We start from the raw sequence: 19,693 nt of genomic DNA, 5'->3' as shown, positions 1-19,693 counted from the left end.
GCAGTTCAGTAGTTGGTAATAAAGTTTATCTGTTATAAGAAGCAAACATAAGAAAAATGTGCACCATATGGAAACTGTCTTTCTGTTTATGAAGATGGACTTTGAATAATTTTAAGTGAGTCAAAATATAGCAGCCCACTTTCACAAAACTAGAAAATCAGAAGAGCTGTATGTCTTCATGCAAACACATTCATTGTATAACAAAAGATACAATCAATGCTTCTGCTCTAAGAAAGAAATCAAGGGTTGCATGATCAGGAATATAACATATTCTTATATAAATGCTAGTAGTAAAAATTTCAAGTAATATACCAAATATACAAAAACAACCTTAATAGACGAAAGACATACTAGTTTAAATTGATGTCATCTGGGACCTGAAAGTCTTACTGCAGAAAGATATGCATCACTATTACAATCTGATGGACCAGAAGACGTCCCCTCTTCACTGATTGATTTGTAGAAATTTGAATACAGGCGGGAATTCATTTGCGATGACATTGGTGGTGGAGGAACAGGAGATAACCCTTCAAGCATTTGTACTACTTTTGTCATTGATGGTCTATGATACATATCATCCTGTATACACCACAAAGCAACCTTGATTGCTACCATAACCCTTGGGTCTGATTTTGCCATGTGCAAATTTGCATCAAGAATGTCTGTTAATTTGCCTTCTTCCATCATCCTAAAGGCATAAGATGGAAAATGTGATTTCTCTGAAGTTTCTGATGTATCGTAGTTTTTTCTACCTCCAATGATCTCCAGTAAAACCATTCCGTAGCTATAAACATCACTTTTTTCAGAGATTGCATAGTTGGTGATCCATTCCGGTGCAAGGTACCCTCTAGTGCCCCTCAATGTTGTAAACACATGACTCTGCTCTCTGCTCATTAGTTTGGCAAGACCAAAGTCGGATACTTTGGCAAGGAAATTGTCATCTAGAAGTACATTTTCTGGCTTAATATCACAGTGCACAATTTTTACATCGCAGTCCTCGTGGAGATAAGCTAATCCTTTTGCCGTACCTACAGCAATACTGTATCTCGTATCCCAATCCAACACATCCTCTTTGTTTTTTTTAAAGATCCATCTTTCTAGTGAACCATTTCCCATGAATTCATAAACAAGAAGTCTGTGTGCACCTTCTGCACAGAAGCCTTTCAGTCTCACCAAGTGTAAATGGTGAATGCTGCCAATGATACTAACTTCAGCTCGGAATTCTTTCTTACCTTGACCAATGCCTTCCAGTTGTTTCACAGCCAAACGGGTTCCATCTGGAAGAATTCCTTCATAAACAGAACCAAAGCCTCCTCGACCAAGTATTGCAGAGAAGTCCTTGGTCGCAACTTGAAGATCTTTGTAACTAAAACGAACTGGCATGCCAGATATACTTTCCAGGAAATTGTCCTCTTCTGAATTTTCTTTAGGAGACTCAGGAAGATCATTACTCTTCTTGAATTGACGAATTCCTACAAAAAGTAGAACAAGAACAACAAGTATTGTCCCAATAACTATTGTGGCAACAATCACAGCACGTTTCTTGCTGCTTCCACCACTACTAGAATCTCCACCACCGGCATCAGTAGCTGAGATCTTTATGTACGAGACAAATCCCTTTTCTTTTGAACTTTTTAAGCTTCCAACATGCTCGAAATGAAAGCAATCTCCAGATTTGCCATCATAAAACAGAAGAAGACATGAACAGTTATCAAGGCAAGAGGTTTTGCAACCATTCAAGTCTGTCTTGGAAGAGGGTGGAACAAGCCCAAGAGCAAAATAGTCAAGGCCATCTCCAGCATCTAAAAGCTCCATAGAGCCATTTGGTTCATTACATGAAGGTGAAACATTAGGTCTGCAATTTGGTTGAGAGGCTAGAGCATCAAGGCATTGACAATTGTTAGTACTACAAATTTGATATGGATTACAAGATTGAGGTCTGCTGCAAGAATCAGCAGGAATTTTTATCGGGGCATCAATTTTCAAGCTTCCGCTTTCGAGAGTAGAGAATGTGATATATCCATCACCTCCTAAAGTTGCAGCCCAAGTAGCATTTCTATCACTGTTTGAGAAAACAAATTGCCAAAGCAAAGCTTTGTTCTTATCATAAAATCTCCATGAATTGGCATCAAGAGCTGCAAGAGTGACGCCAACGCCATTTTTGTTGATGATTTTTCGATTGTCCTGCCCCATAGACCAATAAGGCTGAGGTTTTCCATAATTAACATAAAGCAGCATATCTCCAGATTTCATTTCAAGAAAGTAGCTCTGATTATTAGGCCCCGGATTGCTTTCAAGTTTCATTCCTTCACTAAACCCCTGGTTGGATAAAAGAGTATCAGCCGGATGGCTAAAGCTCTGCCAGATTGGACTACCATCATCCGCAAGTAAAACAAGATTACCTGAGTTCTGCAATTCCATAACAGATACCCCTTTGTTGACTGTGTTTGTAGCCCAAACTATAGACTCACCACTCTGTAAGTAAGCGTTGCCACTCTCATTAAACACAAAGTAATCATTATTTCTAACAGGATTGTCTCTATTGGCAGACCAAATAGTTGTAGAACTGCTTAAATGAACAATAGCCAATAGAAACAAAGTAACATCATCAGTTGTAATGAACCCGAAGCCAAAATCCGAATTGTTGGACAACAGAATCACCCCTTTATTATCAATCCAATGCATTTGATCCCCTCGAAAACCTAATGGTAAACTACCCTTCTTCTGAACACTAGCCATGCAACTCTCAGGCTGAAAGAGGATTAACAAACAAATTCCTATACAATTCAAGAATGCCCAAGTTTCCATCTTTCCCAAAGAACTCACTTCAAGAAAAACTCAAACCAAGATAGGCCTTTTATGGTAAAAACAATCTATGGCCAAAAACTGAGAATACCCTCAAAAATTTTCAGCAGACTACAACAAAGTATCATGAAACAAGAAAGGTTTTGAAAAGCATAATAACTGCAGGTGTTACAGAAACCAAATATATTTCAAGTCTATAAAAAAATCATCAACACACTAATATATGGCTAGAATTTCATAATAGTTGAACAAGACAGAAAAATAAAGACCATCTAGAGTAAAAAGACCTGGCAAGGAGAAATCTTGAGTTAAACATGAAAAAAGAGACAAGCGCACTTGCAGGAACAAGAAGAGATGAAGGGAACAATCTGGAGGTATATATAGCAGGTAAAAGTAGGTGTCAGTTCAAAGAAAATTGACCAAACATGATAAAATAAAGAAGGAAAATTCAAGTAAAATCTTACCTTATAGATAAAAACTCCCAACAGAATAAAATGGGATCAGTTTTTGTGCTTATGTCAAGAGAATTGGAAAGATCTGAGTTGGTTTTTCACTGGATTTAATACTGCCATGTCTCAACATAATTCATATTTTAAAATAATATTGCATGCCATACAGATCAATGTGCAGCTTATTTTAATGCTACTAGCATGAAATGATTGAAATCTTTTGACATAAAGCACTTGTCACCGGCAATTTGACACGTAACACGCTAACACGAAATGAAACGACACGAAAAAAATGGATACGGGTTTTGATTTTCGATACACGAAACACGAAAGTACATGAACACGAAATTACACGATAGATTTCGTGTCGGATATGGGTTTTCATTTGGGTTACACGAAATACACGAAAGTACACGAAATATTTGTAGATTATATATATTATATATATGTAATGATATATTAAATATATAATTGAGTATAAAGTATATATTTATATGTATGTGTGGATATATATTGTAGATACATTAACAAATTGATAAAGAATTGTATATAAGTATAATATATATTATTCACATTTAATAAATTTATAAAGGAAAATATATATTAAATCCATTTTTTGATTAAAAAATATATTAATATTTATATATATAATATACACGAAATATACACGAAACGATTCGAAACGGATACGGGTTTCAAATTAGGTACACGAAATTAATAACGGGCGGATACGGGTTTCACCTTCGAGTACACGAAACACGAAAATACACGAAACGAAAGTATACGAAACGAAACGATTGCCACCTCTACTTGTCACACAAATTCACCTAACATCATTTTCTCAAGCGAAAGAAACCTTAAAACATACGAAGTAATTTGGTTTCCCTCTTAAAAGATAGAGCATGCAAACATAGAATAATAAAAAGTAAAAATTTAATTTAATAAAAAATGGATTGACAGTCGTGGGACTTGCTATGTTTCTTTTTATAAGATATAACACATAATTTAAGATATATAAAAGATATTTATATATGAATAAAATATAAATCATAAAATGTTATTGGTAAGAAAATATAAAAGGTTCTCTTTTCTATAAATTTTAAATTATATATAAAAATTAAGTTAAAATATAAAAAGAGATGATATTATATTATTAGATAACTTATAGATATTAGAACAAAGTTCCATGTAGTCCATATTTACTGTACTACTGTAGACCACGTATGTTCTGCAACTATAGAATGACATAAAAACATTGCAAAATGTGTTATTCTGCAAATCATGTTCTATAAACATCATTATTTTGTTAAAAATTTTGACAATCCTAAACATTCTACAAGTTAAATAGTGAAAAACACATTATTCTGCAAAACATGTTAAGTTTGCAGAACATATACATATTACAGAACATATGTGTTCTACTTGTCGAACATAAATGATTTTCAATATTTTTCATGATATAGTGATATTTATAGAATGTATTTCACAAAATAACAAGTTTCATACATTTTGCAATATTTTTATACCATTCTATAGTTGCAGAACATACGTGGTCTATGGTACTACAGTAAATATGTGGACTACATGAAACTTAACTCATAGTTATTAATAATCATTATATTTTTTATTAATTCGTTTGAAAACTGCTTTTGATAAATATGATATTTAAATATTTGTGAATAAAAATAAGAGTGGTTGGCGGAGTTAATGGAAGAGGTAGATGAGTATGGATAGGAGGAATTAATAAAATGTGGGATTAATAAACGAAAGAGGTTGAAGAAAGTAGGGCAAGCGAGTCACTGTTTTGCGCGACTAAATTACATAGCCCTCTTGTTCATGCCAAGTCTGAAAATGCCCTCCTCACGCTGTCTGGCCCCTCTCAAGTTCTGCTACTGTCAACCCATTTAATTTGGGCCCCTCTTACCAAAAAATTATACTACTATTTGGCGGTGAGAAAAAAGCCTTAAACTTGACACCGGATTTGAATCAAAACCTCGTAAAATCAAACAATTAAAAAATTGGAGAGAAGTTCCTCGCAGATCACCATTTTATTTGTAGTATTGTTGATCAACATCTTAGTCATTCATTGTTTATGATTTTGTCAGTTTTATTAAATTCCTTTGATTACTTTTTAAATTAGGTTTATTGGTTGAATATTAAATATTATGTATATCATATGGTAGTTACATTTTTTACCGGTTACAACCACAAGTGACAATCAAGCCCCAAGGCAACAATTATGCTTTTATGTTTATTAATCATATCTCCATACTCTACGTTAGTTCTCTACTTTATGTTCCTTATTTAAACCACTTCGTTCATCATCGATTTTCGATCTTCTTCTGCATTGTGTCGCACCTTCATTTTTTTTCGTTAGTTTTGCACTCTATATTCTTTGTTTGCCCATTTCGTTTATCACCTATTTTTGATTTCCTTCTTCATCGTGATGCACCTCCAATTGACTAAATAGATGACATGCATCTGGGATAACAATATTATCCCAAAAAATCAAGTGGACATTCTTTTGTTCTTCAGTTAAAACCTATGTTCGCTCAAGTTTAGTTCTACAAAATCAGAACTAATTAAACAAATTCTAGACATATATGATGTTTCACATATGCATAAAATGAAAATAGAAGACGATGATGGCAATAGTTGGGTGGGATGTTCTTCAACTGACCTCTAAACATAATTGAGGCCGATGATGGAGTCCGGCGATAATGCTATGCTCGGAGATGCAACACCGATGCAAACTCGACTCGAAAAAAGTTAGTACTATACAGAACTCGACTCGGAAAAAATAATAAGAATTTTATAAAAATAGAGAAGAGCAATAATCGAATCAGACTCAAATTGAACTAATTAATCAATAGCCGCTTTGATTTTATTTTTATAACTGAACCGTAAAATTTAATTATATATATTTTAATATATGTGTTATATAATATTTTTAAATTAAATTTAAATTACAACTATATATGCAAATTTGTCTCACTAATATAAAGATTATATATCAGTAAGTTATCGATCTTGTCTTGAGTATTTGGAAGATGAATCATAAGCATTGTGCATTTTCTTTTTTCTTTTTTTTGTGTCTCGTAAATATCATAAATCGCCCGTACTACATCACATAACGAACTTTTCAATTTTCATGGTTAAGTTTTTCGGAAATTGCGCAGTGTGATGCGTTGCGGTGCGAGTTTCGATTTGACATATTACTAATGCGGTTCAAATCACATTGTAATATAGGGTGTGTGTGTGTCTATATATATATTATATTAGTTTTCTATATCAATACATAAATATATTAGTAATTTATAAATAAAATTATATTATAACATATCTGTTTTACTTATAATTATGTTATATATGTATTTTTAAAACCTCTTCAAGTAAAAAGTTAATTATTATTTTATAAATATAGCATTACTATTAAACCAAATGTTTGTAAAATGATTATATTATTACAATATGTATGCTATAACTCATTATTATTATATTTACAGTTTTGTTTATACCACTATTTATACGGCGTAATGGCGACCCGGCTACTGTAAAGGGTCAAGACATCTTGGCAGACAAGGCAGACGCCATATTTAATCTGATATATTTAATATATATAATATATATGTATATAGTATAATATTATATTATATGCATAAATTATATATAAAATAGTTGAAAATTAAATAATATTAAACATAACATCCAAAACATTAAGCATTAAGGGAACATTTAGTGTGGCACCAGATTAATAAGTTATAACTTAAATATATGACTACCATCAGTAGTCAAAATTCTTGATCCTTCAAGGTCACTATATTGACCAGGATCAGATCCCATGCCATAATCATCTTCTAAGTCTTCATCTTCAACAATAAGCTGATCAAAATCATCTTCTCTTGTTTCAGTTTCGTTACTCTCATCCTCATCTCCCGCGACTTCTCCATCACGAGCAGCTCTAGTATTTCGACCACGACCATTTTTAGAACTAGAAGGACCAACTACTCTATCCACATCAGCCCCCCAAAGGTCCTCGTTAGGATGACCAAGGTCCCCATTTACATTAATCCATTCATTATCCCATTGCAAGTCTTCAAGAACTAGTGGATCAAAATCTGAACCCTCTGCAATACGGTTTTTAAACCTTGTATCAATCTTTCGATTGTACTTTACATAAACCAAATCATTCAATCTCTGGTGCTCCAATCGATTTCTTTTTTTGTATGAATCTGATGAAAATAAAGATATCGTTGCATGTAATAGGCAGACTTGTACAGGTACAAGTGTACAACATAGGAGAAAAAAATTAGTTTTCTTACAAATTCAAAAGTGCTCCAGTTATGCTCTCAGTCGGATGATGTGCAGCAGAGTCCAATTATTCGAATCCCAAACTGCCAAAGGTCAGTTGCAAGGCCACTATAACAGCCCCACCAATCAACTAAAATGAAAGATAAAGCATAAAACGTATAATTAATATTTGATTATGTGATGGCAGTTAGTTACATACTAAACTAAATAGTTATAAACTTATAAAATTGAACTTACGAGGACTCATTGTTGTGCGATGTTTAATAACATTATTTCCATCAAAGCCACCCCTGACATTTTGGTAGTTGTTTGCTTGCTCGCTTATATATTCTAACAAGCTCTCATAAAGAACCATTTTATGAAGAACTTCATTGAATTTCATTCTTATCCTGGCCACCATTGCTGCATCTTTCGCCTTAATAGAAAAATAATTGAACGGATTCAGAAATAAAGCGGCATCATATAGTAACTGTTCCATTTGGGTCGTCCATCTCACATTAATTATTTTGGGAACTTTGTTGCATATTACTTGTGATCCTCCTTCAAATGCTTCTTTGACCTTTTTTTTAGCATAGTTCATTGCCGCGACAATCTCAGCCATGACAGGTCTTTCATCACCATCAATAAGTCTCAAGACAAGTGTTATGGATGAAAAATCGAGGGGTGAGCTTCGTGCTTTTTCACTGCTCTCGAGGTTGCCTACGTATCTTCAGTTAGGTGAAGAATCAAGTCAAAAAACGTAGTTCTAGATTTGAGGGGTAAAGCCCTTTATATAGTGATCTTTAGGTTAGAGATTGATTTGAAGTAGGATCTCAGGTGTTAGAGATCTACTAGGAGTAGGTATTTGTGCTTGAGATAGGATAGGACTGATCCCTGATCCTTATCTTGAGCCGTTGAAGGTAATCTAGGACTCTAGATGGTCATTTCTGAAAGTCAGAGTCCTTGTAGGACTCTTGAAGTCCTGGACTCACCTATCTGACTCCTAGTCAGACTAGGATTCGAGTTTCGGGTCTTGGCAGGTCTGGGGGCTCATGCCTTGAGGGTGAACATCCCACGTTTCTAAAAACGTGGATGCCCAGCGGGCTTTTCATAGCGTCAATCTACTAGCTACGAATTTTAAATAATAAATCATGAACCCGGGCCTTATATTGAGCCTTTTATCACACCTGGGCTATCTATAATCCCATAATTATTGGGATTAATTTTAGACCCATATCATTTGTCCTCCAACTTTGGATAAATTTCGTAGAAACTTTTCTAAAGTTTTAGAGCATTTTATACGACCTCTCAACCCTTTTTGTGAATTTTCAAGAATTCTTTCCTGGCCTTATGAGCCTTTTTCAGACTTTTCGAGCCTTTCTTATGAAGAAATCATTCTTCGTATTTTTGCGTGACTCAATTCTATTTTTGTTGGAATTTTCATGACTTAATTCAAATTTTCAAGAATTTTCCGCGCCAAAAAGTAACTTTCAAAATAAATTGAAAATAAAATTTTAATTTTATAGAATTTTTCCTGAATTTCTAGATTTTTCCCGGAGTGCTTCGAGAAAAATCGGACGTCTAGGTCAACTTGAGGCTCACCCGGGTAGATTTGGTGTGCTCTGGGTCGACCTTAGGGCTCACCAAGGTCGAATCAGGGCGCTCTAAGGCGCCCAGATCGATCCTGGGGCGCCCAGGTCTATCCTGGGTCGACCTCAAGGCGCGCTGAGGCGCTCTTTGGACGCTCAGCAAGGCAAGTATAAATGAGAATTGGCTATGGCACAAAAGACCGTCTTATTTGAATTTCAGAACCGTGAATGAGTTAGTCAAAAGCGATTTAGTCAGAGGAATTCCAAATTTGGAATTTTCCAAATATGGGCTATGTGATGCATGTCAGCAACGCAAACAGAAAAGAAGCTCTTTCAAAAGTAAGAGTTAATCATCAATTATCAAGCCACTCCAACTTATTCAGGTGGATCTATTTGGACCAGTCAATATCATGTCCATTTCCAAGAAAAGATATTGCGTTGTGATTGTTGATGATTTGTCCAAATTTACATGGACCTTCTTTTTGCACTCCAAGGATGAAATAGGAAATATCATTATCAATAACATCAACGCATTGGACAACAATTCTGAAGTCAAAGTTGGAAGAATCAGGAGTGACAATGGCACTAAATTTAAGAATTCTATGATGAAAGAATTTTGTGAAGAAAAGAGAATTACTCATGAGTTTTCTTCACCAAGGACTCCTCAGTAAAATGGGGTTTTTGAAATGAAAAACATAACTCTCATTGAAGCTTCTAGAACTATGCTGAATGAAGCAAAGTTGCCAACACATTTTTGGGTTGAAGCTATAAATACTATATACATTACTCATAGTATTACTAATAAAATCTCAAGAATCCACAACATCATTCTAGATCAAATATCCAATCCGTAACCAAGATCATCACATCTAAAACTCCAAAAACTCCATGATACAAATCTACCCAGATCGATAATTATCTGTTTTGACCCCCTAAACGAAATTTTTTGGGAAAAATCAAAACATAAAAGTCGTAGAGAACGAAAACACCTTCTTGAAAATGTATGGCTCATCAAAAACAGACTCATGATGAATCAGGAATTAAATAAAACGTCCGCTAACTCAGAATTCAAAGTGAAAACGGGATTTGAATAAGTTTTGTAATTTTAAAAATAGTTCCAAACAGAATCTGAGAAAACATTGTCAACGAAAGTTGTAGAAAATTGAAAGTGCTTTTTGAAACATCAAAAATCATCGAATTTCGATAAGAATCAGATTTTCAAATGAAATTTACAAGACAATTGATTTGTGTGAATAAAGCCCTACGAATTTTTGTAATAAAAGTGAAGAAAAAGGTTGTGCAATTCTACAAAATAATATAAAAGAATAAGGGAACACAATCGATAGATAAAGAGTCTCAAAACTCTAATTCTAGACTTACCAGTTATCAGAATACAAGTCTGATCCATATTTTAGGCCCGTTATCTTAATTCAATTCATAATCCAATTTTAATCCTTTATTATTATTATTATTATTATTATTATTATTATTATTATTATTATTATTATTATTATTATTATTATTATTATTATAATTATAATTATAATTAATCTAATAATATTATTCTAAAAATTACATGATATTACACCTTCCTTCTTGGGTAGGCAATCAATCGATTTTTTTTGAAAAGATATGTACATGTTGTAATACTTTCACTGTTATTTTGAGCAAGCGACCATAAATGCATCATCATACAAACTTTTAACACTGAATCAACACCATGAAAATCCCGCAGATCATTAATTCTGAACATGATGAACAATAAATATACCTAAACGAAAACAAAACTCCCACAAGAAGAGACCAAACAAAATCCAAATAAATCAGGAACTTATTGAAGAAATATAAGAGGTGAATAAGAGTAACAAAAAGAATACAAGATTGGGGACTACCCACCGATGAAAGCCCCTCACACAATAGGGGCGGCTACTTTAAGGTACGCTTGGCAATTTGACACGTAACACGCTAACACGAAACGAAACGACACGAAAAAAATGGATATGAGTTTTGATTTTTGATACACGAAAAACGAAAGTACACGACACGAAATTACACGGTAGATTTCGTGTCGGATATGAGTTTTCATTTTGGGTACACGAAATACACGAAAGTACACGAAATATTTGTACATAATTTTTATTATATATATATGTTATAATTCGTTAAATATATAATTTTGTATAATATATACATTTATATGTATATGTAGATATATATTAGAGATACATTAACAAATTTGCAGAGAATTGTGTGCAAGCATAAATATATCATTCATATTTAGTAAAATTATACAGAAAAATATATAATAAAACTATTTTTTGATTAAAATTATATTAATATTCATATATATATATATATATATAATATACACGAAAAGTACACGAAAAATACACGAAACGTTTCGGATCGGATACGGGTTTAAAATTAGGTACACGAAATTAATAACGGGCACATACGGCTTTCCTCTTCCAATACACGAAACACGAAAATATACAAAACGAAAGTATACGAAACGAAACGATTTCTACCTCTACTTCAAGGTTAGGGTTTTCATGAGAAAGAAACATCTTTAATAACTAATCATAAAAAGTTTTAAGTGTTACTCGCTATCTAGGTTTTCTCTCCGTCCCATTCATTTGTACACAGTTTACTTTTTGAGATGTCCTATCATTTCTATACATTCATAAAATTAATAGTAAACTTTAATAATATATAATACTATTACACCCACTTGTGTTCCACTATCTTCATTTTTATAATAAATACTTCTACTCTTTTCTTTCTCCCACTATCTCAAATTTATTATAAATATAAATGGGGCTCATCATTTTACCTACTTTTCATCGAACTTTACTTATTTTTTTACATTTTTTCTCAGTGTTCGATCCCACTCCCAATATATATAATTGGACAGGGAGGGAGTTGTAACCTATTCTTCATATTTGTAGGTTTATTACTTATAATCAAGGTTGTAAAAATCGGAACTCGATCCAACTCGATTTGATTCCGGGAAAATGAGTACTCAGAACTCGGGAGAGTATTTGGAATGAATTATCGGATAACTAATCGGGTTTTTTTTAATTAATTTTTTCTCTCATATATAATTTTATACTGATTAATAATAAAACTATTTAATAATATTAATATTTTAATAACACACTTAAAATAATAAAGTTCAAATAAAAGTTACTTGTTTGATAGTTTTTGACATAATAATCATTCACATGTTTTAATGACATATACTTTCTAATTAATGTCAATACTTTGCAAAGTAAGACCAAAACATAAATAAATTTACGTTCAGTATCTTTTGAAATAATTTTTAAATAAAACAATAAAAAATTGATAAGTCAAACTCGGATTTGACCTCGAGTACTCGGAGTCAAACCGAGTTTTGACCGATTTTTTAATAAATCGGTTTTGAACCCGATTACTCAGAACTCGGATCGGACGAGGGGTTAAAAACGAGTACTCGGAATAAGTACTCGGCCGATTTGACGATTTTTAGAACAGTGCTTATAATATAGAACACTTTTCATTGAGATGATAACTTTCAAATTATTTCACAACTCGTTCATTTAGTTAAGATTTTAAATTTTGTTGACCCTGTTAAGTTTCAATTTCATGGCTAACAAGACTATCTCTATCTTTATATTTATATAAAGAAGGATCCTGGTTGCTGACTTGGCATGCTCTGCGCTTAGCTTTCACTGATTCACGCTTCTCCACCACTGACTTATATAAAACGTTTAATAAAAATAAAACAAATATATAGCTTCTTTCATTTCGCAGTTATTGAGCTGGGCATTTCAGAAGTCTTCACGTTTGCATCCATTCTGGTAACCGAAGTCCTATCAGCTGCTCAACAAAATAACTATAAATTATCTCATTCCACACGATAATGGCTCTATCTAGCTGGCCTGGTGTGTTGTGTTTAGAGAGAAGAAGGTTAGTTCTGATTTGTTATTGATTAATCAGTTGGTCTATTTGTGCCCCTCTATGTTTTTGTGTTCATGCTTTCATTTCGACGAATAGTTGGTGCACAGTTTTGCTTTCGCTGTAGTCTTGCATTTCGACGAATAGTTGGTGCACAGTTTTGCTTTCGCTGTAGTCTGTACTAATGGCACTCTGAGAATCATTCCGCACATGTATGTTTTAATGCAGCAATGGCGTTTTCTTACCTTCGGAAATGGATGGCCATAAGCACGAAAGCTGGCAATCTGATAAGTCTTGACATGATACTTATTGATGAGAAGCTTAGTGCTTTGGCCGTACTCTTTTGTGTTTATTGTTGCCTCAGCAAATTTATTCACTCTATATATTTTTTTTGGATTTATCAGGAAAATCTGATGCATGCTTCTGTGCGCAAGCATCTGGTTCCCCGCTTTGAGGATCATGTGCATGAGGGACTCGTATATAGCCTGAGGAATTTGAAGGTTACATCAAATGGTTACCCATATAGACCTCTTGCGAGCAATCTAAAGCTCATTTTCCTCGCAACAACCGCTGTCCAGGAATTGGGGGAGAGTGATGTTAGCATCCGGCAGTATGGCTTTGAATTTGTGGATCAGTCTGTGCTCCAAAAACGCGCTAATGACCCGACTGTTCTCTCAGGTATCCAACTCTTTTCCTTTGTGGAAAATATAGCTAAAACTTCTTGCAATTTCTTTTCGGTTCATTTAAGATTTTAATATTTCAGGTGTTAGCCATTTTACATGTATGCTTGTATGTGCTATATCATAAAAATGAAACTGTAAGCTGTGTACTTGTTTGTGTTGTTTGAATCAAGTGACTTCTATTTTGTGATTTGTGTTAAATAAGTTGTTAAGAAGGTTTGGGTGTTCGAAGGCATGCATGTATCTTGATGAGAAGTGTGTTATGTACATCTTATTAAATGCATATTGCGGTAGCTCAATTGAGGTCGAGATAAAATCTGCAAGTAATTAAATACAAGTCTGAGCTTATACTGGTTATAATTGAGTCCTTGTGTCCGAGACTGCAACTGGTTTTTAGTTAGACCTCTATTTGAGGTTTTGTCCAAGTTTCTTTTCTTTTTGTCTAACTCACTTCTTTTTTTCTTTGTGAGTTTCGGGAATATCCCCATTCATAGGTCCGAGATCTACATCTATGAATTGAAAGGTCCGAATGATCACCTCTGCAATCAGTTGTAAGTAATTAAATACAAGTCTGAGCTTATACTGGTTATAATTGAGTCCTTGTGTCCGAGACTGCAACTGGTTTTTAGTTAGACCTCTATTTGAGGTTACATGTAGCAACTCGGTTTATGCTTATATAAAGATGTTTCTCTAACCTTGTGCAATTTGCATGCACACCTAAAAGCTAAAGTAAATAAAATATGATTTGCTTCAGTATATGAGCTTGCTTTAGTGTAGGAAATCTGAAATGTAGTTATACTTGGATGACGCAATTTTAACGGGTATGTATTCTAAGGAAATCTGAAATGTAGTTCTACTTGGATGATGCAATTTCAACGGGTATGTATTCTAAGAAAATCTGAAATGTAGTTCTACTTGGATGATGCAATTTGAACGGGTATGTATCTTAAGATGTTATGTATTCTAAGAAAATCTGAAATGTAGTTCTACTTGGATGATGCAATTTGAACGGGTATGTACCTTAAGATGTTTTGTGGCTTTTAGCTCAGAGCGGGATTTGTCGTTCTGTTCTTCTGCCCCTTGTAGCAACACTTGCTTACGGCGGCCAGCACAATAGATTTAATTTCAAGCTTAGCCAAACGACACTGTTGTAATGTCCAATCACTTAATTGACAGTTAATTTAAATTGATATATATGTTAAAGGTGTTTCACTTCTCACCGGAAAGCAAGTTAACCTTTCCAAGTACTAGGATTTTGGTAGAGTCTCTTAATTCACCTCATTAGGCCTGATAAATTCGTCGAGCAATGACATGAGAATGACACTACTGTTGTATCCAATCACTTAAATTGACAGTTAATCTAAATTGATATATATGTTAAATGCGTTTCACTATTTGGTGGAAAGCAAGTTAACCTTTCCAGGTACTAGGATTTTGGTTGGGTTTCTGCTTGCATGGATTGTTCTTGAGGAAGGTTGTTTGTTCAGCTGCTAGGATTCTTCTGATGAGTATTCTGATGATTTAAATTTCAAGGATATGGCATTTTGGTTCCGGAACTTGGATTACTGTTTATTTCTCTAGGTCCAGATGCTGTTAATTTAGGGCATCATCTCGCAGCACTCCAGGTGGGATGCATTTTTTCCAGCCTCTTAATATTATTCCTTAGAATTTAAGTTTTATGTAGTAAATTGCATAGTTTTTGGGTTAAATAGAAGTCGAATATCAACTGCTAAATGAATGAAGCATTAACCTATGTCTTTTGTCCTAGACAGCAAATGCACAGTGATTTTGTTTTGCATTAGTATTTCAGGGCAAACTTCTACCAAATTCAAATTTTTAGGCTGTATTGGCAGTTTTTGCCACTACATACACTGGACTTCTATAGGAAATGCAGATCTCCTAGCTGACTCGCTTTCTTTTAATTTCTTCCTGAAATTCTCCCTCTGTTTTGATTTTATTCCCCTCACTACTTTGATGATACTATCATAAAAAATAAAAAAACTCTAAGCTTTTGTCTTGATTAACTATTCTTTCTTATCATTATTTTTTTATATGCTCGTCCAAAATTCAGTCCATTCATTTGTTTACGATTTTCTGTTTGGCTGATACATATTCTAAGATGCATATAATCTAATTTCATAGCGTAAATCCTTTGGGTTGTATTTTAAAACTTAAATCCAATATATGAATCCAGTTTGAATATATTTAATTATGTCCATTAAAATTGGGGAGATTGTCACAGGCAATTTGATTCTAGCAAAGAGCAATTGTGTCACTTTCTAGGCATCTTATACCATGTCTTCTAACAAATATATCATTATTGTAGTTTTTATTAGTAATGTATGAGCAATTCTTATTTATAAAGGCTAGCTGAAGCATTAACAGGACTTGGATATTTCTGCGGTCTCTGTTATATACGATGTTGTCAAATCAAGTGTTACTATTCTAAACAACTACAGGGTACCTGACCTGATTCCTACGCTGGTACCAAATGTATCCAAGTTTTATTAAGGTCTTTCCCCCTCACCCGGTTTTAGTCGTAATATTTTTCCTTGCTGCCCCTTTTTAGGCCACTGGAATTCTTGGACTTATGATCAAATTAAAGCCACTATCAAGTAGTGCTTCTGCACTTTTGCAAGTATGAATTATTTTAGATATTCAAGTGTTCCATTTCATTCGATCAAGACTTGCTGTGTAAATTGGTTGTTTGAATATGAACCATGCGATGATAAAAGCAGCATATACTATTGCCGCTTTACTTAGTTTAAGAGGAGATTATTAATTGCATAACAATGTAACACTCAGGTGGAGGATCACTGATGCGAAGGCTGGAATTGCTCTCAATGATCACTTGTGAAGCTTGTTTCATGGCACGACAATGAATGAGGCTACAGAAGAGATCCAGTTACACTTGAGGATCTGACGTACCTATTTCACCACAACATGCATTTTTGTTCTTAACTTCATGTTCTGAGCTTCTATAACTTTGCTTTGGTTACTTATTCTATGTACGTAAAACTTCAACTGAACTATTTTGTCGTATAAAATAACCTACTGTAATTGGTAGAATGTTTGGGTTTGCATTTGCAAGCATGGGCCTGAATGGACATTTACATGAATAAGTGTTACCCTAGATGTATTGCTTCTGTAGATATCTCAAGCATAGCAACAACAAATAATTATTTATTTCTTTATGTGTTTCTTTGTTCCACTATGAGCCTTCTACAAATGTTTACCGGACAAACTTCTGTCAGCAACAACAAAAACCCTGCACTGTTAGAATGTGGAGATGAATTCCTCACTACATTAACACTTTTTTCCTCCTCTTTCAGTTCATGGCCAAAGAAACACACTTAGCTATTACACTTTTGTGTTAATGCTGCTCCTTCTGTTTAGTTTGATGCATCTTAATTTCATAACATAAAATATATTTTTTCAAAAATATTAATAGGAAAACATTCTTCACTCGCGCGGAGCGCGTTTTTTTTCCCTAGTTTATTAAATATACGAGACACTATATCACTTATATCTATAAACTTATATTAGTTCTAAAAATTGTCGATTGGGTCAATTAATTCTTTATTAATCGTCTATAAAGTGTCTCTCAAATTTGATTTTTAAAACCTAACCAATTGTCATAAATTTTCTTAAATAACATATTATATAATAATTTAAACAAATATATAAAGTATGATTATAATTTTATAAAATACTAATTTTTAAGCAGATTAATCCTGATTATTCCTCTATCATCCGACTATTCTCTAATCAGCATCGCTATCAATTAATACCGATTTCTCATTTTTAAGATCATGAGTTATACATAATTAAATTAGGGTTTGAATTCTTAACAAACCTATGTCAAGTATATTATAAGGAGAAAAAAAAAGATGCGTATATAAGAAGAGCGCCACAGTATAATCAAGCAAAAACTTGCTTGATTTAGAGCATTGTCCAGCGCTTTCTTCCTCAGACATATATTATTAATGATCGATCATTGTGACCAACATCCATTAAACTATTATTTTTTTTTTGAATAAAAAAGAATCAATTCATTAATCAAAAGCCATACGGCATCTATAAATATAATCGAAATTGGACAGACGCTGAATTATATCGCTGTTGAATTCTTCCTTCTTGGAGAGGCAACTAAGCGATTTGAAGATGATTTGAATATATGTACTTGTTTTCACCTGATTGGTTTTCACCCGATTGGCTTTCACCTGAATGTTCTGAACAATCGACCATAGATGCGATTCCCTAATAACTTTCAAACCTGAATCAAACCCATGAAAATCATGCCGATCTATAACCTCGGTCATGGAGAACATCAAAACACACCAAAACAAAAACCAACTCTCACAAGAAGGAGAGACTAACAAAACCCAAATAAATTGGGAACTTATCGAAAGGAAAACAAGATTTCAAATAACAAACGAAAAAAGAAAACCGGGGCTTTCCACCGGTGAAAACCGATGGAAGCCCCCTCAAAATTCTTTAGTGGAGGCTAGGTTTTGAGAGGGAGAAAGAGTTTTGGTCAATTCGTAATATCCTGATTATTACTCCTTCTAGTCCTTATTATAAGGCACCAAAATTATTTGTACACAATTCTAGGTGCTTTGACCACCTATTTAAAATTATTTTTTTAAAAATTTTCTTTTTTTGAATTAAAATATTTAATATATATTTTAATTCAGAAAAATAAAATTTTTAAAAAAATAATTTTAAGTGTGTGGTCAAAGCACCTAGAACTGTGTGCAAAAAATCTTGGTGACTTATAATAAGGACCAGAGGGAGTATTATATTAAGAACACCATTAAATTATATATTCAAGGTCCATTCCTCTCAGAACTACGAAGAAAATAAAATTGTCCGATTACAAATAAAGATATGTTTATCTAGGGATTAAGAAAAAGAGCTACTCCCTCCGTCCTAGTCATTTGTATACAAATGGCTGGGACACGGAGATCAAGAAAAGGGGTAAAAAATGAGTAAAGATGGGTGAAAAGTGAGTATAGTGGTGGGACCCATTTATATTTAATAATAAATTTGAGATAGTGAAGAAAAGTAGTGGGTGTAATAGTGTTTATATTATTATAGAATGGAGATAGTGGGAGAATGTAGTGGGTGTAGTAGTGTTTTATATTATAAAAAATTGCTATTTTGAGAATGTATAGAAATGATGAGACATCCAAAAAGGAAACTGTATAGAATTGATTGGGACGGAGGGAGTACAATTAACTTCCAAAATGACAATATGTTCTGAGAGAACCAATGATCGAAACCGAAGATTTAACTAATAGGTACTTTATGAAAGGCTTTACTTTTTAGCTTAATGCGTGTTTTTCAAAAGATAAAGTGTGGCATTAGGTTTACTTAACACTGCTATTTCATACAAGAAATCGCATCTTTCAACTTCAAATTCTTTTTTAACTTTCATTACTTTCCATTTGCCTTTAGAATATAATTATTACGCACAAACGTACACGTCGATCTTATAATAACGTTATCTCCTAATAATAGATGTGTGAGATCAGAGAGGTTGTCACCTCTGACAAATAACCACGTCATTATGACATATAGCCACGTCGTGCGCCACGTCATGGGAAATAATGAGCATTTTCCAGGATTAAAAACACATTATAAATGGGCTAATTTAGGCGACACCAAAGCAACCTATTGGGCATGTAGCCCAATAATCTGGATCACTATTAGATTAAATAACATAAATATGGCCCAAAAAAATATAAAACTATTGTATGAGTATAATTTAAGGTATGCATGCTCAGACATGTACAAATAAATAATTACCATGAAATAGATGCTGAAAATATTTATTTTACTTCAAATTCTAGTAATCTGTGGTAAATTTTCGATGTTAAATCTGAATTGTCGGATGTTGAAAAATACTGTATAACTAAAAAAATACATATATTTGATTATA

The 19,693-nt window shown here is 33.4% G+C and overlaps 1 protein-coding gene across 1 annotated transcript; it reads right to left on the bottom strand.

The window, feature by feature from the left end:
• Nucleotides 1-245: 245 nt before the first annotated feature.
• On the bottom strand, nt 246-3,382 carry LOC108209814 (G-type lectin S-receptor-like serine/threonine-protein kinase SD2-5). Its single transcript, XM_017380945.2, has 2 exons — nt 3,270-3,382; nt 246-3,173 (listed from the first exon to the last, which is right to left on the bottom strand). The coding sequence occupies exon 2, from the start codon at nt 2,806-2,808 to the stop codon at nt 367-369; it is 2,442 nt and encodes an 813-aa protein (XP_017236434.1). The 5' UTR covers nt 2,809-3,173; nt 3,270-3,382; the 3' UTR covers nt 246-366.
• Between the last annotated feature and the right edge of the window lie 16,311 nt (nt 3,383-19,693).

The sequence above is a fragment of the Daucus carota genome, chromosome 1 (genome assembly GCF_001625215.2).
Source record: "Daucus carota subsp. sativus chromosome 1, DH1 v3.0, whole genome shotgun sequence".
Taxonomy (NCBI): domain Eukaryota; kingdom Viridiplantae; phylum Streptophyta; class Magnoliopsida; order Apiales; family Apiaceae; genus Daucus; species Daucus carota.
This window is presented reverse-complemented; position numbering and strand designations above follow the sequence as displayed.

What these genes read in the sequence shown, in the direction of transcription:
- LOC108209814 (XM_017380945.2), bottom strand. Translation starts at nt 2,808, where the DNA reads ATGGAAACTTGGGCATTCTTGAATTGTATAGGAATTTGTTTGTTAATC.